Below are 22,579 nucleotides of genomic sequence, written 5' to 3' on the forward strand. Positions count from 1 at the left end.
ATAAATAATCATGGTTACATATTGTTGGTGGTCTTTTCCAAATATTATTTTTGTTTTTAATGCCTTTTGATGGCCTTTTCTAAATATATTCTCATTGCAAAAATATTACTAATGACATATAATGATCAGTGTCACTAAAATTGTCTTGCACTCATCAGCAAAGTATTAATGATGTGTTATAACATTTTTTCGCTGAATTCCCTTACCTATAGCAGAACCAGAATGGCCTGGGTTTCCACCTCGGACAACTATCATAGTGCATTATGTTCACCCATTATTTAATTATGTTGATAGAGTAATTCCAGAGTTGTTGTTAACAAAACTGTTAAATTAACACACAAACACCAACACAAAAAGTTAACTTTAAACACAAACAAAGGTTCACTTTAGAACACAAAATTATGTTTTAAATATATTGTCCATGATAGCACCAACTCATGTTCCTTATAAAAAGATCTCTGTAAACTATGTACACAAGACTTGTTTTCAGTAAGTTCTACAAATACTGAAAATACCACAGAATACAAAAATCACAAACATAAAATAATTCTTTATATGAAATATGAAAATTAACAAAACCAATAACTCCTCTCACACCTGTGTTTTATGTTGGCTCTTAAAAAAAACCTGTACATAGAAACGTTTTAGAGAAGTAATGTTTCACATTACAGCTTAATTTATTCTATACTATATTAATTTACAAATAATTAGCTTCTCTCAAACACCATGTTATTCCCAACCCCAAAACCAGCTGATGTATTCTATATTTCACATCAAGTAACAAACCATCACTAATAAATATAAATGCATTAGAGAAAGGCATCAGTGGCATTGTATGTAGCAAGTGTAGGGTGTTTGTCATACTATTATTTTTGCTTGTATTAATGATTTGTATCTGGAACCCACAAAAAAAACTGGAGTTATGGGTGCATTATAAAAGTGATAGTCAAATCCTCCTATTTGGTTAGACAAGAGCTGGTGGTGAATGCTTTTGACTGGCTATCTTCCATCTAGTGTATCTATACAAACTAGAAATAGCTATGCATAGATAGCCCTTGTATGAGGTTCTTAAACAAGATTAATTGAGAGTGCAATAGAATATGATTAAAAATGTTAAGTCTTAGAAGCAACTATGTTTTAGGTTGTATTCAAATCACAGAACAACAAGTGGATATACAGGGTGAGCCAAAAGTAGGTGGACAGTAAAAAAACATTTATTTAGAGATCACGTATACGTACAACTATATGTAATAAGACAATTATATTAATGAAAATAAAATGTTATTTATTAATGCAAATGCTCAAATTGTTTTCCTTCCTAAAAGAGATTTCCAATACTCTTTTAACACCCATATTCTTTTATCTGTATTTAAAGTATTTGACATTATGGGTTCTATTAACAATCTAAAAAAAAAAGAAAACAGATTAAATTAAAATAAATGTAATTATAAAATTGTAATTATATAACACAAATAATATAGTTGCAACATAGTTATAATATACAATTGCATTAATATAACCGATACATAAAACTATTCCAAATGCTGTCCACCTACTTTTGGCTCACCCTGTATATATATATAATTACATACATACACACACACATTTAACAGTATTTAATAGTCTTGACAATGATAATGGCATGTTTCATATACTAGAATTTATCTATAAGGTTGATTCAATGACAGCTTCAGTTTTGTGTTAGATTTTGACCCAAGAGCTCAATTGGAATTATTAACAACATTTTAACAATAGGCTAATAGGAGTACAGTTTTGGGCTCCCTTTCTCAAGAAGGACATTTAATTGTTGGAGAAGGTTCAGAGAAGAGCCACTCAGATGACACCTGGGATGGTTAGATTGTCCTATGAGAAGAGACTAAAATCTTGAAACTTGTTTTCACTGGAGAGGAGAAGTGTCAGTGGGAATTTGACTGAGGTATTTAAAATTATTAAGGGTGTCAACATTTTTGTGTTTAACAGTGAAAACCACAGGACAAAGAGTCATAAATTCAAATTTTGGCAATGTAGGAGTTGTCTGCAGTTTGGACAGTCTTACTTTTCAAGCAGGGTGGTTGGTTTTTGGATTGAGCTACCTTTGTAGGTGGTGGATGCAGAAAATTTAACTGAGCTCAAGAAAAGATTGTATCAATACACAAATAGTAAGGGGTGGTTGTAGTCAAGAGCTGGAAGGGGGCTTCCTTTATGGGTTAAGCAACTTCTTTTTGTCCCTTTAAAATTTTATGAAACAAACAATACTGCAGACTGCTTTCACTAACATAATCATCTTGCAGTACATGAATTTAGTGTCAATACATTTCAGCCTTCAGACTGCTTACATCAACATAATAATCATGTAATAAAAATAAAAAACATCACAATTTTCAGCAGTATTTGTAAATCTTGATTTTCGGCTACATTTGTCAATGTCTAAACTGAAGGATTTATGTCACTCCATCACTAGTTTTACACAAAGTTCTTGAAGAATGTGGAAAGTTAAAGGAAGTGAGTCATTGAATGGTCGTACTTTTGGGAGTACAGATCTATAAGGTAGAGCCTTAGGTTTCCAAACAATCAGTTGGTAAGGTATAGTTTTTTTATAATCCTCATATAACAATATCTGTCCTATAATTGTATCAGATTAGTTTAACATTTATAGGTAGTAGGACCACAGCATCTTAATTATAAATTTTTCCTTTCTGAGTACCTTAAAATACAGTAATGTCATGTGTTTTCTCTGTCTGCCAATATACATATTTATTTTCATTCTTCTTAACGTAATTTCCAGAAAGGTAAACAGCTGAATTGGTTGATTTAAAATAAAAATTTTGATATATCAATATTATGTGCATATAAAACTTAATGTTGAGATGCAAGGGGCTGTCATAACATCAATAAGTAATGGTTTATATGGCAACTACATTACAAAATTGCTACTGAATATGGAAAACACTAAAGTTGATCAGTGAACATACAAATGTATTTAGAATTAGCCCCTCCCCCCAGTAGTTTAGTAGGTTTTTGTACTTAGATGGTAAAAACCAGGTTTCAGTATCTGTTGTTGGCACAACAGTCAATATTCAAAATAATGTTAATTATCTAATCTGCGCTGCATTTTGATTCCATAGAAATGATTATGGTACTTGTAAAACTAACATATTTTCTTTATCATGCTTACTCCAAAAAGATTTAATCTTAATTTTAAAAATATAAGCGTGCTATAGAGTCGATTTGAAGTTTCACATATGGAAAACTTGCCTTGCTCAGAACCGATCTTATTTCATGTGCTTGTTATCCCATGGGCCAAGATTGTTTCTCTCTTAAATGTTATTGAACCTTTTACTGGAGTATGTCATTGGAGCCCATAGTCTTTGTCTTGTATCTAATGCCTCCACTGACAGAATTCCAAATGATTTTCATTTCACATTCTGCACACTTTTCTTTGTCCTGTTGTTTTATGTATTAAATAAACATTATTTTGTACAAGGTGATTATTGTGAATTTAATTATTAAATGCAAATATGGATTTTGATTCTTATATCTTAATATAAGAACTTTAGTTGATAAGTTTGGCTGAGTAATTCTTTAAATATTCATTGAATCAAATGAGGAATTCCAGAATATCACTAAAAAGAAATACTTAGATATTCATACGAAGCTATGCAAGGGCTATCTTTGCTATCCATCCTTAACTTTTAACTGATGCACTGGAGTGGAAGGAATAATATAGTCAACAGCCCTCATACCTATTTCTTAGTGTAATAGAATATAGTGGAATTGACTGTTACATTTATAACATTCTCACAGCCCCAAAGTGCAGAATTTGATAACTGGATGCCAATCAGGATATTCTTGGATCCATAATTCACCAGACTAACTACATAGCCACGAAAATCCCTAAAAATAAAAATTGGAAAGAGAGGAGAAAAATCATAAAGTAGTTTGGCTTTGTGTTTTCACAGCATAAGTATCTGAAATGGATCTTTTAAAATATTCAATTCAAAAATAACAAATATCTTGTAATTTAGGAACTGTAGTAGCAGTGTTTGCCTTTATTAAATTGTTTAATCAGAGCAACGGCGATAGGAGTTGTAAATCCTCTCTCGTTTCGGTCATTGAAATTAAATAATTCTACAAATGGTTAACATTTCAAAATTTCATGGTTGGGTCTGGCTTTTAAAAATTTTTATGGTTTTCATTCATTATAGATTCTTATCTGTTTGTTTTATTGTTATTTTAATACAGCAATATTCGCTTGTCAGTTTGTAATTTTATCTTTGAAAATTGAAAATTATCATTTTTTTCATTTTCATACACAGAAAAAACATTGTTTTGGTTATCGGTATTTATAAATTGATTTTTTTATTGGCAAACATGATTTTCGAAAACTCGAACCTTTTATAAAATAAATCTAAATGCAGAAGAGTTAACAAGAAAGGAAAATATTAATTACAATATTACCAGCTAAAATATTAATATCAACAAAAAAGTACTATTTGTAGAGTTCTTCCACGAGCTTTTAAACAGAATGTAGATAAAATGCAGTCAGTTTAGTTTTTTTAATCACAAAAGTTAGTGTCTGCAGTGGCGAAAATCGCTTTTAGTTTTTCATACGAATTATTTGGATGAGGTTTCTGAGCCAACTGCTGGTCTTAAGTTCGTTGTCGTGGACGCATCTGGAAGTAACAAGTATACATGAATAAACATGTTCAAAAATGTTAACTAATTCAAAACAAAATTATGAACGTGTCTAGCTAGGAGAGAAAACAGTTGGCGTGGGAAGCGAAGTAGAGCCTCCTCACATACGAGTAAAAAATGCATGGAAATTAGGAAAATTATTCTTAGAACCCACAAGCTTCCATGGTCCTAAGACGAGCCCTAGATGCCGGATATGGTGGAAACGCCTTTGGCGCACGTTCTCTCGCTTCGTTAGATCAAATAAGCCACGTCCCCGGTGGCTCAGCGGCATGTCTGCGGACTTAAAATGCTAAAAACCGGGTTTTAATACCCGTGGTGGGCAGAGCACAGATAGCCCATTATGTAGCTTTGAGTTTAATTCAAAACATCAACCACGCTCTCCCCCTTCGAATTTTAATTCGATCTCTTACAGTTCTTTAAAAAAAGAAGTATTTGAAAAAAAATACTAACTATAAAAAGCCTCTAGAAATTATTTTTGGTTGATGCTGGATGGATTTGTTTGTTTGTTTATCAGCGTAAAGTTCCGTAATAGGCTATCGGTATTCTGTCTGCCAGAGGAGTTGGATCCCAAATGTTTGGCAACGTAAGCCCCTAAACTTTAGGTAATCCACTCCTCACCCCTAGTTCCACTCTTACAGTGACAAAGAGTTGCACTTACCTGCAGCTTTGTAGGTCATAATAAAATCCTGTTGAACACATGCGGTGGTTTAAAGTTGGACAACGGCACTGGCATGATTCATTATCCCAAAACTTCCCGTTTGACGACAAGCAGTGTTTCATATTGGAATCATCTCGGCAAATACATCGACAATCATCCTTAACAAACTTCTATAAAATATATATAAACTAAGGCCTGAGAATTTATACTTCATAAAAAGTGTTTCAAATTTTCCATGATTCAGCTTCGCAAATTTCGAAAATAATATTGTTTTGTTTTTCTGTAACGTAAAGATTTTTTTTACAAATCGAGATGAAGAAAAAAACTTAATTAGATCAGATTATTGTTTCGTTTACCACAATTAATATTTTTTTACTGTTATGTATGGGTTATAGAACAATACATAAGACTTTAACGTCGTGGTTGGTCTAGAAAAATCTATAGCTAAACACAGTCACCCGTCGGGGTATCATAATGTTTCAGTAAATCACATTATTCGTTACTAAAAAAGTAACCCAAGTACTGGTGGTGGATGGTATTGACTAGCTCCCTTCCCTCTAGTCTTATACTGCTAAATTAGGGATAGCTAGCGAAGATAGCCATCATGTAACTTTGCTCAAAATTCAAAACAAGCCACGTTATGATTTCTTCTCATTCCTATGTATTCATTAGAACACAGTTTCTCAACTGGAGTTATAGCTCGAAAGAGGGTCTCAAAGCTATTATAGTGAGTTATTAGATCTTCGAAAATATTACGATAGCAGATATTTAAAAATATGTAAAGTAATTTACTGACGTTTTTTTTCTGGGAAATATTTTTAAATTGAAGCCCAGAAAAAAATGGTTGAGTGTTTCAGTGCCTCTGCATAAGAATAATACCAGCGATTTTAGTACAATGTTATAAATACTGAATTGTGTAGAGGGCAGGAGTATACATTTCACCGTAGTATAACTACAAAGTGCGAGAAGTAGAAGAGTCCATAAATTCACTCTCTTACACTTATGACCTATCAGACAGGTGGTCAAAAGCATACCTGCATTTCAGTTTTTAAAATATAAGTAGATTATAACCCTTATTGCCACATTTTCTAACTCAAAAAAAGAGTCACACTTCGTATTTTGTTACTTTCAATAACATTTGTTAAGTGTGCACTTTAGATTTCGTTTTAAGAATATTTTTGCCCATCCTACAGTGTGAGTTTATACTTGCTAAAACATTGTCATCCCTTAAGTATATAATCAAACGACCATGTTTCGATTTTCACGTGACCTGAATATTTCAATAAAACGACTAGAACAAACATAGTGTAGCGTGGCTATTTCAACTAAACATTTTAATGGAAATAAATGAAAGCTTGAAGCTTTCCACCAAATTTTATTTTTACTGTTAGTAACAGTACTGGACTTCACGGTTGTCGGGCTGACATTTTTTTAAAGTAATCTTATTGAGCAGAATAAGCCTTAAACTGTGAATGTAGAATACAATTTCATCTGAAGCTCTTTCGTCTACTAAAGAGTTGTTTGTTTTTTGTTTTGTTTTGTTTTTTAATTTGCGTAAAGCTACTCAAGGGTTATCTGCGCTAGCCGTCCGTAATTTAGCAGTGTAAGACTAGAGGGAAGGCAGCTAGTCATCACCACCCACCGCCAACTTTTGGGCTACTCTTTTACCAACGAATCGTGGGATTGACCGTGACATTATAACGCCCCCACGGCTGGGATGGCGAGCGTGTTTGTCTACTTAAGAAAGAAAAGGATAGTTACAAGTAACAAACTAGGTTGGCTTACAAAGGGTACGAGAGGTAAAATAAAAGAAAGCATCAGAAATGCATTTACTTGTAGAAGAACAATAAAGTTGGTCAAACCAAAAGGACCTTGGTGAAAAAAAATTGGCTGAAAACATAATAATTAATAGTAAGGATTTTTAAAGTACGCTAGGGATAAACATAACATTAGGACTGATAAAATATGACACTTAAGGGATGGCAAAGGATGAAATGGCGAGGTTACTAAATTGTGCTTTTTTTCAGTTTTTACTAATGAAGACAAATAGTGTTTCTTATCTTGAACAACTAATAGATGATAACAAAGTTAAACAGGATAACTACATAAATTATGAGCTTGTCATAATGAAATTGGGAAGTTTAAAGAATGATAAAGCTCGTGGTCTGATAAAAATATTTTGCAAAGTCATTTAACAATATTTAGAATTTTATTGGATAGTCAGCATTGTTTAACGTAAGGAAAATCATGCCTAACTAATCTTTTCATATACTTTGAAAATGTTAATACGTATGTAGACGAGGATAAAGCTGTGGATATGGTGTATCTGGATTTTCAGAAAGTAGTTGACGAAATTACACATAAAAGGTTTGTAAAGAAACTTATCTCTTGATGTTAGGGATAATTTAATTAATTAGACAGACGAGTGGCATAGTGAGAGAAAGCAGAGGATTGTTATAAATGGAGTTCAATCAAACTGAATTAATGTTGCAAATGGTGTATATCAAGGCTTAGTCTTAGGACCATTGCACTATTTGTTGGTTATTATAATTTGAATTATAAGTATAATTTTGATGGAAATAACCTGAACAGTGTCACCGAATAAAAGAATCTCGATTAATGGTCAATCAGTCTCTAAAGCCATCCAGTCAGTGTACTGTTAGTAGTAGTAGGGCAAATAGGAGTTTAGGTTGTACATACAGAAATATTGAATATAGAATATAAGTCTAAAGAGATTATAATTTCATTGTATAGATCATTGGTGAGGCCACATTTGGAGTATTTCATTCAGTTTTGGACTCCTTACCTTAGGAAAAACATTGAATTGTTGGTAAGGGTTACTAAAATCGTACTTGGAAAGAAGGGGTTGTCACACGGGATCTTTATAATTGTTTTCTCTTGAAAAAGGGGATTTCATTGAAGTGTTTAAATTGTAAAAGGAATTGATAATGTTGCATCAACATTTTTCATACTTGACGAAAATTATGGAACTAGGAGACACGAATATAGATTCAGGCATGGTAGAAACTGTCTTCAGACAAGACAATTTTATTTTTTAATAGAGTTGTTGGTCTATTGAAATGGTTGCCTTCAGGTGTTATGGAAGAAGAAAATTTGAGTGAGTTTAAAAGAAAGCTTGATAGGTATATCAATTATAAGGGCTGGTTTTACTTTTTTTAAATTTAATAGTTTTAGTTTGGCTTATAGGATGAGGCAGTCAAGATGGACCAACAGGTTCTCTGTCCCTAAACACTATGTTTTGCTATTTGTATGAAGATAGTAATTTACTCCTCCATCAGCTCTAACAGGAAAGCTACAAAACAAAAGCCTTTTTAATTAATTAATTATAGTGAATTTTTCTCACTTGTTTGTTGCTGCAATTACTTGGCTTTAAAGTGCACTCGCACCTGCAGCGAATGTGTTTTTCCACGTAGGCCATACCACAATGTTGATCAAATATACCTCTTTCGGTATTAAACCTAAGTTCAATTACCTGTAAGAAATAATGATATACACATTTTTTTCAGTCAAGAATTATAAACAGTGCATTAAAATTAGTAAAACTTTTAGTTGTTTTAGTTGCAGGTACATATAACGATTAGATTTTTTGTTTTTTCCATTATCAGTATAACAAATGGCAGTGTGAACTAGTAATTAGCGTAACTGGTCTCTTAAACCGAGAGTTTATCATTCTCTTTCTCTTTTTTCGTACGAAGCTGCAGGACCATCTGCTCTAGTAGTTTGAAATACAAAGGAATAAAAATACAGTGGTACCTCGGTTCTCGATCTTAATCCGTTCCAGAAGGCTGTTCGAAAAACAGAATCAATTTTTCCCATAAGAAATACTGTAACTTAAATTAATCCGTTACAGACCTCCAAAAATTACGCATTATGAAGCATTTTAAATAAAAATATTGCTTATTTATACTTGTATAATAATATTTACATGCATAAAGTCAACCACAAAAACTATAAAAAAAATAAAAAAACAATAAATGAAAATTTAACTGCACTTTACCTGTGCTGAGGAGAGCTGATGGTGTAAGTGAAAGGTGGTGAGGAACGTGGAGAGTAGGAGGGTTATTATTGTTTTTCCATAAAAACGTCAGGTAACTCTCCTTCCGGGTTCTTTCTCTTTTCTGTCTCTTTGCACCCCTACAACCTGCTTGAGACTCACTGGACCTATTTCTCACTAAAAACTTGTCTAATGAGGTTTGTTTCTGCCTGCATTTTAAAATGTTTCTAAAGTAAGACATGGCATTGTCATTGAAAAGGTTTATGCTGCGGTTTGCTACAGCTTTGTCAGGGTGAAATTTTTCCACAAAACTTTGTAACTCTCCCCATTTTCCACACATGTCCTTGATTAGTGAACTAGGAACATCCTCCTCATCTGAAGACACTTCCTCAGTTGCCTTCTGTTGCTGCTCCTTCTGAAGGTCTTGGAGTTCTTCCATGGTGAGCTCAGTGTTGTGGTCTTCCACCAACTCCTCCATCATCATCACTCACATTCAAGCTCATACATTTGCCTAGTGAGACAATACCCTCGACAACAGGCTCAGCCTCAAAGCCTTCAAAGTCTCTATCTGCTACTGAGTCTTGCCACAATTCCTTCCAGGCTGAGTTCATGATCCTCAAAGACACTTCCCTCCAGGCTTTATCTATGATTCTCAAGCAATGGAGGATATTAAAGTGATTTTTCCAGAACTCTCTGAGGGTTATCTCTGTGTCAGAGGTCACTTCAAAGCACCTTTGAAACAGTACTTTGGTGTAGAGTTTCTTAAAGTTCAATATGACCTGTTCGTCCATGGGCTGAATGAGAGGAGTCGTATTAGGGGGCAAGAGCTTCACCGTAACGAAACTGTACTCCTCCACCAACCCGTCCTCCAAGCCTGGTGGGTGAGCAGATGCATTGTCCATCACAAGAAAGACCTCCAGTGGCAACTGTTTTTCCGTGAGGTAATTCTTTTCACTTGGGGCAAACACTTCATGGACCCACTCCATAAAGAATTGCCTGGTTACCCATGCTTTACTATTAGCCCTTCACATGACATTAGTTTACTTTTCAGATTATTTTTCTTAAAAACCCTCGGGTTTTCAGAATTGTACACAAGCAAAGGCTTAAATTTTAAGTCCCCACTTGCATTACTACATAACAATAGAGGTAGCCTGTCCTTCATTGGCTTGTGTCCTAGCAGTGACTTCTCCTCCTTGGTGATGTAGGACCTCTTTGGCATTTTTTTTTCCAAAAGATGCCTGTCTCATCACAGTTGAACACTTGTTGGGGAATAAAACCCTCAGTTTCTACATAATCTTTAAATTCCCTAACAAATTTATCAGCAGTGTCTTTGTTAGAACTGGCACCCTCCCCATGTCTCACCACACTATGTATGCCACTTCACTTCCTACATTTTTCAAACTGCCCCCTACTAGCCTTAAAGGCATCACTTGTATCAGCACTCATTCCAGGGGTGTTTTTCAGGAAGTCAGCATGCAACTGCTTTGCTTTCTCACAAATGATGGTCTCAGAAATGCTATCACCAGCTAACTGTTTTTCGTTTACCCAAATCAACAACAGTTTTTCTACCTCTTCCATTGTTTGTGATCTTTGTTTCGTAAGCACTGTCACTCGTTTTGCAACATCAGCTCCTTTGATGACCTCTTTATTTTTCAGTATGGTGCAGATTGTAAACTTCGCCATTCCAAACTATGTAGCAAGGTCAGACACACGAACACCACTCTCATACTTCGCTATGAGATCTTTTTTCACCTCTATTGTGGCTCTAACGACTTTTCATTTTGGTTTACTGCTTTCATTATCCTTCTTTGGCCCCATGGTGGCTTATTTAATCAGAATATTTAGAAAAGCAACAAAAAAAACGAGAACGTTCACAGCAGATTTTAGCGGGGGTGAGGACTGAGCGACAGGTGCGGGTAAAGTGTTTTGAGCAAGCTTGACGTGGGCCGAAAATGGTCGAAGGGTCGTTCGGGTCATCATTCGGGTTATTTTGGGGGTTCAGGCCACGACAGTTTGGTTCGGGAACCGAGTTTATGTTCGACAACCGAGACATTGTTTTCTCAAACAATATGTTCGAAAACCGAATTGTTCGAGAAGGGAGTCGTTGGAGAACCGAGGTACCACTGTAATACACTTAGATGATATGGACTAGTTCTCATTGCTTTATCACCAACTCTTGGAACTACTGTTCACTAATAAATGCTGCGCTTGAACGTGACTTTACAATGCTCTCACGGCTAAAAGGGCGCAATATTCAGTCATGGGTTGCGACTCGAGAGCCCTAACCTCTAGGTCATGCTGTACTCTTTCGTGATTCTCTTCGCACGTTAGGTCTGACTTACGTAACTTAAGTCCAAAACATAACAAAATACACTTTTGTTCTAAGTTATTTTGATTTTCCTATTTCGTATATTTCTGTCATTGTGATCACTATTTTTTATCCATTTTGTGTTATTTACTATTATTTTAGTGGCCCCTAAATAATTACACACCGCTAAATTAAAAAAACACATTTTGAATTTCCTCTTTTTTGTATTTGTTTTACAAAAATTTCCGTGCTTATTATTATTGATTTAAATTGTATTTATCGTATTTACGTAATCATAATAATAACGGCCCGGCGTGGTCATGGCGCTCGACTCGCAATCTAAGGGTCGCGGGTTCGAATTCCCGTTACACAGAACATGCACGCCTCTTCAGCCGTGGGGGCGTTATAATATTACAATCAGTCCCATTATTCAGTGGTAAAAGAGCAGCCCAAGAGTTGGCGGTGGTTGGTGATAACTAGTTGCCTTTCCTCTGATCTATTACTGCTAAACTAGGGACGATCTCGTGTTGCTTTGCGCGAAATTCAGAAACAAACAAACAAACATAACAGTACCATCCCAAACAAAATTTCAATGAATACAATGATATCAAATTATAAAAATCGAATAATTTTGGAATTATTTATTTTAGTCGAAGCACAAACGTAAAATATGATTAGATATTATATAATACACTTTCAAGATTACAGATTAACACTTACGGGTACAGATATTTTTTCTGCTTCAATTGGTACGCAAGACATCTTGGAATTTTGGCATTCCCCACCGCATCTCTTTACTGTAATGCTTTTTGGTATGACATGCAAAACATCTGGAGATTTTGTGATGTCCACAGATGTGTCCTTTGGTATCCCACAGGCCTCTCTGTGGAACGATTCCATTATATTACGATTCTTGCAGTCTTCCATCCCTGGAAAATATTATTAAACATTCAAACCTTCTCCATTTTCTCCACGGAAATCAGGCCCGGGCATAGCCAGGTGGTTCGGGCGCTCGACTCGTAATTTGAGGGTCGCGGGTTGGAATCTACATTAAACCAAATATGTGCACCCTTTCAGGCATGAGGGTGTTATAATGTGACGGTAAATCCCACTATTAATTGGTAAAATAGTAGCCCAGGAATTGGCGGTTGGTAGTGATGACTTCCCTCTAATTTTACATTGCTAAATTAGGGACGGCTAGCGCAGATAGCCCTCGTGTAGCTTTGCGCGAATTTCAAAAACAAACAAACTATTAACATTGAATGTAAAATATGTTGCTTTAAAGCAGCGGGCCCTCCAGAAATATAGATTAGAATCTATTTATATTGAAGGCTAAATATGCTGCTTTAAAGCAGCGGGCCCTCCAGAGACCTCTAATTAAAATATACTTTTATAGAAGATAAGATTGTTTGTTTGTTTTTGAATTTCGCACAAAGCTACTCGAGGGCTATCTGACTAGAGGGAAGGCAGCTAGTCATCACCACCCACCGCCAGCTCTTGGGCTACTCTTTTACCAACGAATAGTGGGATTGACCGTCACATTATAACGCGCCCACGGCTGAAAGGGCGAGCATGTTTGGAGCGACGAGGATGCGAACCCGCAACCCTCAGATCACGACTCGCACGCCTTAACACGCTTGGCCATGCCGGACCATGTTTTGTTTTATTTTGTTTGGGGGGGACATAAGATGTAACTGAAAGATTAAAAGCCCCTTTCACCCTATCACCTCCTGGATTACGTATTTATATCCTGAGAATAACGAGAAAAAAAAACGTGATTGTTCCAATGTTCTTCTATTTATGAAGAGAACCAGATAATGAATAAACATGAACAAAAGTCGTGAATATTTTTCGGAAGGTTGTTGTTGGAATTTACAAAAAGAAAATAACAAAACATGAGTGATAAGTAACATGATAAGTTATTTATCTGCTTTGTGCGTATTCAACATATTCTTGCCCCACGCCCACCACAGTGACACAGCAATATGTCTGCGGACTTATTGAAACCGAGTTTCGACACCAGTGGTTGGCAGAGCACAAATATCCCATAATGTCGCTTTGTGCTGAACTACAAAGAAACGAACACGGTTTTCAAACAAGACCCAAAACTCGACCGCTTTCAAATAGTTCACTATTCTCCTTCTGAGGAAAAATAAAAACAGAAAAGACGAAACATAATTTAACTATTGTCACAAACTGGTATCAACATAGGCGCGAAAAGAGATAAAGGTTAGGGTTGGTTTGTGGGTTGGTTGCATGTGGTCTAGTAGTTTATGTGCCTGGATTGTGAATCTGGAGGTTTATGGTTTGGATCACGTTGTCGTAAAAGAGGATTCCGTGCTGTGGAGCCATGAGAGCGCTATGAAAGTGACGGTTAAATCCCACCATTCGATAAGATAAAAGTAACCCATCTATTAGCTCAAAATTAGAGACGACTGTGTGTAAGAATATTTGCAGTCAAAAAATAAAAAGTGCAAAAATCTACAGTTAATCGAGTATGGTGAAAAAACTGTCAAACCAAAAAACAAAGAGAAAACCTGATTTTGAAGCTCCATGTACGTACACTTGCAGTTCATCCGTAATGCAGCAATTAGTGGGTGGAGCACACATAACTCGTTATATAGCTTCGCGCTAAAAAGTTTAATCCCTGAAATTTTCGAGAATTCTACAAACATATCTAAACATTAGTGACAGTGACACTCATCCGAAGGCCTGGCACGACCTAGTGGTTGTAGCAATCTACGAGTCAAAGGTTCGAGTCCCGTCATTAATGATGCTGAAACTTTCAGCCGTCAAAGTTTTGTAATGTTACGATTATTCACACTATTTTCTGGTAAAAATAAATAGTTAAAGAGCTGGCAGCGGGTGGTGTTGATACATTGGCTTCCCTCTAGCGTATAACTTCAAAATTAAGTTCGGCTACAACTAAGCTTTGCGCGAAATTCCATAAACAAACAAAGCACTTAAGTAACGGTTATTATTATTATTGTACTTCTGAACCAGTAGTTGGAGCGTAGTACTTTGACCATATCAAATGTGCAAATGTACTTTTTCATATCTCGGTGGAGAGTCCTAAAAATTTAGTTAGTGTGACCTTCTGGAGGTTATTATTAGTTTTCGTTGTTGTTTCTTTGTTTAGAGCAAAGCCACAATGGGTTGGCTATCCCCGATTTGAGTATTGTAAGTCCTTATAACTTACTATCGACCGACAGGAGGAACCCAATGTTTTTTATTTAATAGAAACACGAAATGGAAGCAAATGTTTAAATGTTTAAAAACTAGTAACACTGAAAGCCTATGGTTTCTGTTCGAAGGGCATTTCATACTGTCATAAGACTAATTAGTAGACCACATATATTACAGATGTGTGTGTTACAAGGGTGTGAATAATAAAAACCGAACGCATTTCTGGTGCATCAGAGCAACGGTGTATATTAGTGCATTAAAAAAAAAAACAGCATTTTTTTATTTATTATTTTACTCTTTTCACATCCGGTGTTTATATAACATAAAAGGAAATTAAAATTCAACCACGTCTGTGGATATATTTCCTGCTCACACACTCTCGGCAGATTGCGTGTTGTTTTCTTTTTTGCCACCCCATCTCCACGTCGTCTTTCCCGAAATGAATCTCGTGTGTTAGTTAAATTACATCATTAATCATGTGATCGATCTGGTATGGCTGTTTGCGTCATCTCCACATTATAAAATGAAATTAAACATAATTTATCAAATTGTTTTTGCGCTTTTGTGCGATATTTCTTCAATTTGACGCCCTAGCAGCTGCCTATTTAACCTACGTGTAAGTGTGGCTCTTCACCCTTCACACACACAAGGTAAATCTCATGCTCAGGCAGCGCGAGTTTGCTGTTTCCAGAATGAGGTGGCGCCACCATATTCTTTTAAACATTTCACATGATTATGATAAGATTTTAACACAATTTGCTGTAAAAAGATTTTCGGTTTTATTACACGCTATAAAGTGCCACCTATGTAAACTTGTAGCCGTAAACAACTTTGTTTATTAAATAGTAAATAATTGGTGTTTCTAAATATATTTGAGAATTCACATCTACGATCAAAATATTTTAGTATTTGCAGTTTGAACTGCTCATCATATGATACATAAATTAAACGGTCAGCTTAAAGGCCCTTAGAGTTCAGGCCTAACCATGGCTAGGTTATAGCTACTAAGCAGTCGAATAGTAAAATTAACTTATGCAGTTATAAATACAGTTGAAAATGCGGAGGCATCTTCAGCATTGAATCATTTCTCTAACTTTAGACCTTTAGATACATAGCCCGGAATGCTAACCATTAGGCTACACGCGACTCAGAAACAAATTTATTCAGCTTTTTATTACTGGCACCTAAATTATTACCCAGCATTATTTTATTTTATGAAACAACAACAAGAAATTTAACAAAATACGTACCTGTTGGAATATTCGAGGTTAAATATTTTTTATCTGTAATTGACCGTGATGAATGGTTAGAGGCATTCTGCTTCTCTTGTTCAGCTAGCCATTTCCAATGTGCATTCCATAATGGTTTCATAATGTTTTGTATTTGCTGTAGGAGAAGTGGGAAAATGTTTATAAACAAAGCATTGTCATCTGATATATTCCACATATTTCGGAGAGTGTTATGGAAACTTGTTTTTGTGTCAGTCATGCCAACTGGTACTTTTTCAAATAATAAAGTTCCGTTAAAACTCCTTCAAGATATAAGAGAAAAATTAAATAAAATATAGAAAATAAACCTTTAAAATGACACTTTTGATTAAACAATTTGTTTTAAAGTCCAAAATATGTTACGATTTAACCCTAACGTAAAATAAAAGTAATCAAAGGCTCAGTTGCTATGAAACTCCAATTATTATAGGAAAAAAATAACTAAGTGAAAGTTTAAAAAGTAAAATATTAAATTACAATTATGTTTGAATTTCATGAGTTCATAATGTTTAATGTGACATGTATCTTGATTTTTGATATCTTTATGAATCTGATCATTTCTCTTAGTCCTACATGCCTAGATGATTAAGGGTCGTCTGTTTGAATCCTTGTCACACCAAACATGCTGTTCTTTCAGCCGTGGGGGCGTTATAATGTGGCAGTAAATCCTACTATTCATTGGTAAAAGAGTAGCTCAAGAGTTGGCGTTGAATGGTGATGACTAGCTGCCTTCCCTCCAGTCTCACACTGCTAGAATAGGGACAGATAGCCCTTTACGCGAAAATTTAGAAAAAACAAACAGACTCTTTCTCGACATCTTCATAATAATTACTCTGGAGTGGTTATAACAATGCATCTTGACACCTTAATGACAATAAGCCTCTGCCTTAACTGTGATCAAACAGGAAAATCTGACAGACCGATTCAGAGTGGGATGAAACACTAACATAAATATTAAAATCTTCAGTAACCTGGAGTTAAGTAAATGAATGTAAAATAGTAATCAAGATTAGTTAGGCTCATGTTTCGCCATGAACAGCCTTAAAATGTTAGACCAACTTTTCACAAATAATAATTTATTTAAGTAATACATGAGAAGTGTCAATAGAATATATAATTCATACAATCCAAAATTTTGGAGTGCATTGTCATAATTTCGCTGAATAGCTTTAGAATGTTTTCTGAGAAAAGTTTTAGAACATGGCAAGACTGAATTAATTTAGAGGGATTCTTGAAAAAAAAAGAATTCGGATAACTATTCAAAATAAATAACAAAATTTCTGAACTGTTTGATGGTTTTCTCGTTTAAATATGATACTGGAGTTACTAGAAGTACAAACCTGATATTTTCCCACAAATTTGCAGTATAAGCGTGAAGTCTCCTTGACGACACACGTGTTTTGTTCTGGATACAGAAAAATCAGGATTTTGTATATTTATAAACAGGAAAACTTGGGAAAACCAAGCCATTCATTTGAATGCTGCCTGTCTAAGATATAGTAACACTATAAAAAAACTAGTCGAGCTAAAGGTTAATAAGGCTAACCTAATACCAAATACAACCAGCTGTTTTAATATAAACTGATTTGAAATGTTATCAAGCGTACAAACTTTCAGACTTCTTTAGGTTATCATCCATAGGCACTTGTTATTGGCCCAAACTTATTACAGCTCCTCTTCTGAATAATGCTCGAGAAATGTACTTGACATCAATACGATTGACAATAAAAGAACAGAAACAGGTACACGTGAAAAGTCCGTCAATAATCCAACGAAGAATGTCGCTTCTGAAGATTTGAAATTAATATAACTTCGAATAGAAACTCTGGAAACTAGGTTCAACAACAAATGAAAAACTTTCTTAACAATAGCGTGTGTAGTGTCTATTTACCAGACTGACTTCCATCATAAAAATATATCTTTCCTAAAATGTACCACAAAACAGCGACAGTAGTATTTTTCAGACAAAATATTTCAAGTCGGGTATATTAGAATAAAATGACGCAGATGTAACCGACTATTCCAAATAAGCTTGTAAGAGAGCAAAATCCCTAACCCATACCGATTTGTACACATATCTGCACCACCCTTTAACATCGGTTGCTAGGAGAACGTAGGACCAAAATAATGCAATTTTCTCACCGTTACAGTCAGTAACCTTTACCTAAGTAAAATGAGATGCATATAATTATATTTCAACTTCTGAATAACTAGAATTTCATTACTACGTGCAGAATACCAGCATGAAAACTTTAAAAAAATTTCAATATACTTGATGAAAAATGTATTCTATACTAGCTATGATAAAGTGAAATGTATAGTTGTTGTAGCTGTTTTATGGTATTCCAAAACGAAAAATCACGTAAAGTTATCTTGATAGATTAGAATGTGACCTTTCTTTTCAGCAGCTTCTCATTGTGTTGGATCTAAAGAGAACCTTGATAACCTACTAAGCTGGTATGTCCCTAATTTAGCAATATAAGACTACAGGAAAGACAGCTAGTCATCACCACTCACCGCCAACTCTTGGGCTACTCTTTTACCAATGAATGGTGATGATTGTAACATTACAACGCCCCCACGGCTGAAAGAGCGAGCATGTTTGGTGTGACAGGGATTCGAATCCGCGACCCTCGGATTACGAGTTTAGCGTCTTAACTACCTGGCCATGCCGGGCTTTCTCCTTTCCTAGCAACAGCTGTACCTTAATTTGTTATTAAAGTGAGCTCACGTCAGTTCCCTAGCAACGTGTTACACATAAGAATGTTGATGGCATATTTTTAATACTAGAAAGCATCCTGATAATCGCATAATCTCTTGATAACAACCTACTAAAATCGTCACGAAACATAAGTTTGAAAGTAAGAAATTCTAGTTTAAAATCGCTAACATCACTAATTATTGACATATTTCAATTTTCTTTAAAGGTAGGTTCAGGGGCGTAGCCAGGGGGGTTGGGGGTTAAACCCCCCATGGACCTAAACTTTTTAGACAAGTTCAGTTGCCACCTGTGAAGTTTCATAAAGATCCGTTATTGCATGGCAGATAATTTCACACACAACAAATGGTCAAGTGCAAATTTCTGATTGAACACTTTTTAATACAGCAAGTTTTGTCAAAACTAGAGAAATACAATCGAATATCTATGAAAGGCTCAAACGCCTATTCGTTCTTGCCAGGACATCTACAACACAGTGTGGTTCAACTTTAATATCACGGTGAAAGTATAATAAGACCAGGCCATTCAATCGAACTTCAGAGGTGGTATTTCTCAAATACGTTTTGGGTCTTCTGAGAGTTGAAAACGAACGCTCCAATGAGCTCGTTAACACAGGCAGCGTGGCAAATACTTTCAACAGTCTTGTAATGACTGGGAACATTTTTGTACTGTGAATCATTCACTATAGATGGTGCCAATGGTACTAGGTTAGTGCCATGGTGCTGCCAGCCGGCCACGATGCCACACACTGTTTATTTGTGAAGTTAATTCTTGAAATCCAGGAAATCTGAACATACACTGTCCATGATATTTGAATACAGATTATTGACACTATACATATATTTTGTACTGTCCTGAGTGACTCTATATTTTATATGTTGATGACAGGAATGTAGGCCTACTTTGCTGGGCCTGATAACTTTAAGTTATATATTATCTATATAGGCCTATATATTTATTTATGATTAAAAAAATAAGACAAACATCTCAATGTGCCATTCTGAAACATACCCCAAAGGTGGTCTCAGAATGCATAATTCAGGCTTTTATTTTATGCTTTTATTTAAATAATTTCCTGGGGGGGCATGCCCCCGGACCCCTAACATAGCTTCGCGCCTGCGGCGCTTGCATCAAGCATTCAAACTACCCCCCCACCCCAAATGGCCATTTCTGGCTACGCCCCCTGGCTAGGTTTATTAACACAGGATCCTTTCTTCAGCCATAAATACATCAGTGGCAAGTGGCAGGAATTGAACGTAAAAACTCAGTGACTTATTCAGCTTGGAGGATGTGTATATAGGATGTAGCGTATAATGCCACAAAGAAATTTAATTTACAGTTTCCAGTGTCATCAGCAGAAACCCCATAATTAATGAAAGTGTTTATTGTGTAACAGATGTGAACGCAGCCACGATGGTGTTTTTGGCACCATTTGTTGAAGCAAATCCATCAAACTCAAAAGTGCTATGGCAGGATTCAAAAATAGATTTTGCGTTAACAAGTGGAGTAGTAATAGTAGTAGCAGTCTATCACCAAATCAGAATATCGAAAACAGATTACATAATTTGATTTGAAACTTAAAAGACAAAAGAGTGAGAGATAATTAATTCGTATCTAAGGCCGTTGCTGTTAAGATGGTGCGACCACTCCGAAAGTCTGTCTCTTTGACTGTTTATAACTCCCTTTTTAAATGTGATGCCATCAAACGAATTGCATATTTAGATACAGCATATTCTGGTCTTACTAATGGTTATACAAAACCTACAAAAACCGATCGCTGGAATTTATTGTTCCATGCCACCCAAAAACACTACTTTGGTTCAAGGAGTTGTTCTGTGCTAGCGTGATTGTTCATGATGTTTAAAATAATTTATATTATATTTTATCGTTTATTTTAAAAGTATAAATAAATAATGAAAACAGTCAACACTACCATAAAATATAAACAATGAAAACATTCAACATTACCATAAAGTATATAAACAATGAAAATAGTCAACATTACCATAAAGTACAAATAAACAATGAAAACAGTCAGCATTACCATAAAGCATAGATAAATAATGAAAACAGTCAACATTACCATAAAGTATAAATAAACAGAGAAAACAGTCAGCATTACCATAAAGCATAGATAAATAATGAAAACAGTCAACATTACCATAAAGTATAAACAGTGAAAACAGTCAACATTACCATAAAGTATAAATAATGAAAAGAGTCAACATCACCATATAGTATAAATAAACAATGAAAACAATTAACATTCCCATAAAGTATAAATAAATAATGAAAACAGTCAACATTACCATAAAGTATAAACAATGAAAACAGTCAACATTACCATAAAGTATAAACAGTGAAAACAGTCAACAACATAAAGTATAAATACATTCAATATTACCATAAAGTATAAATAAATAATGAAAACATTCAACATTACCATAAAATATAAACAATGTAAACAGTCAACATAACCATAAAGTATAAACAATGAAAACAGTCAACATTACCATAAAGTATAAATACAGTGAAAACAGTCAATATTACCATAAAGTATAAATAAATAATGAAAACAGTCAACATTACCATAAAATATAAACAATGTAAACAGTCAACATAACCATAAAGTATAAACAGTGAAAACAGTCAACATTACCATAAAGTATAAATAAACAGTGAAAACAGTCGACATTACTATAAAGTATAAATAAATAATGAAAACAGTCAACATTACCCCAATACTACTTAAACATTCACTGAATTACAATTTGTCTTTAAAGTTAGTTTTTAATTATTCTGGTCATTCACTCTGAATTTTATGTTTAACAATTTTAAAAATAATATCCGTATGAGTCAAATGAAATTTCTGTGAACGCTCTTAATTTTACACTGACTTCTTCATCTATATTTTGTTAAACGGAAGGAAAATGTCGGATTCATTTAAAAAAAAAAATTGGTAAGTGCACATCCTTCTCAATGCATTATAAAAAGGTTAGAAATGCATTAGGCCCGCCATGGCCAGGTGGGTTAAGACGTTCGACTCGTAATCTGAGGGTCGCGGGTTCGAATCCCCGTCGCACCAAACATACTTACCCTTTTAGCCGTGGGAGCGTTATAATGTTTCGGTCAATCTCACTATTCGTTTGTTTGTTTGTTTGTTTTGAATTTTGCACAAAGGGTCGCGAACCCGCGACCCTCGGATTACGAGTCGCACGCCTTACGCGCTTGGCCATGCCAGGCCCACTATTCGTTGGTAAAAAAAAGTAGCCCAACAGTTGGCGGTGGGTAGTAATTACTCTAGTCTTAAACTACAAAATTAGGGACGTAGTACAGATAGCCCTCGTGTAGTCGCTTTGCACAAAATTCAAAACAAACAAACATCGAAAATACGTTTCGAACCCTTACCTCTGAAACTTTATAAGCGCCTGTTGGCCGTAAAGAAGTCGACAAGCTGTCTTTCTTTCTAGCTACCAACTTCAAGTAATCAGGAACCTCCTCTTCAGCCAAACAGTGGAGTTTATGCCAATTATCATTCAAAAAATACTCAACCAGCAAAACAAAAGAAATCGCTTTAAACGTGTGCATTTTCTAGTGGGAATTTCAAAAAAGGATTGGACGTGGAAAGTCTGTTGAATATATTTATCTATTGATTGTACCGTAGTAACAGTAAATCTCAGGTCTATGGGTGTGACATCCGCCTTGTCTTCACAGTTCCTTCCTTCTGGCG

General features: G+C 35.1%; 1 protein-coding gene across 2 annotated transcripts; it reads right to left on the minus strand.

Moving 5' to 3' along the window:
* Positions 1-4,327: 4,327 nt before the first annotated feature.
* LOC143244021 (uncharacterized) lies at positions 4,328-22,575 on the minus strand. Of its 2 annotated transcripts, XM_076487969.1 has the most exons (6): positions 22,258-22,575; positions 16,113-16,248; positions 12,397-12,605; positions 8,718-8,846; positions 5,354-5,523; positions 4,328-4,673 (listed from the first exon to the last, which is right to left on the minus strand). In XM_076487969.1, exons 1-6 carry the CDS (start codon positions 22,435-22,437, stop codon positions 4,598-4,600), a joined length of 900 nt encoding a protein of 299 aa, XP_076344084.1. In that variant the 5' UTR covers positions 22,438-22,575; the 3' UTR covers positions 4,328-4,597. The 2 variants fall into 2 exon arrangements, with proteins under 2 accessions (XP_076344084.1, XP_076344085.1); XM_076487970.1 differs by lacking the exon at positions 5,354-5,523.
* Between the last annotated feature and the right edge of the window lie 4 nt (positions 22,576-22,579).

The sequence above is a fragment of the Tachypleus tridentatus genome, chromosome 2 (genome assembly GCF_004210375.1).
Source record: "Tachypleus tridentatus isolate NWPU-2018 chromosome 2, ASM421037v1, whole genome shotgun sequence".
Taxonomy (NCBI): domain Eukaryota; kingdom Metazoa; phylum Arthropoda; class Merostomata; order Xiphosura; family Limulidae; genus Tachypleus; species Tachypleus tridentatus.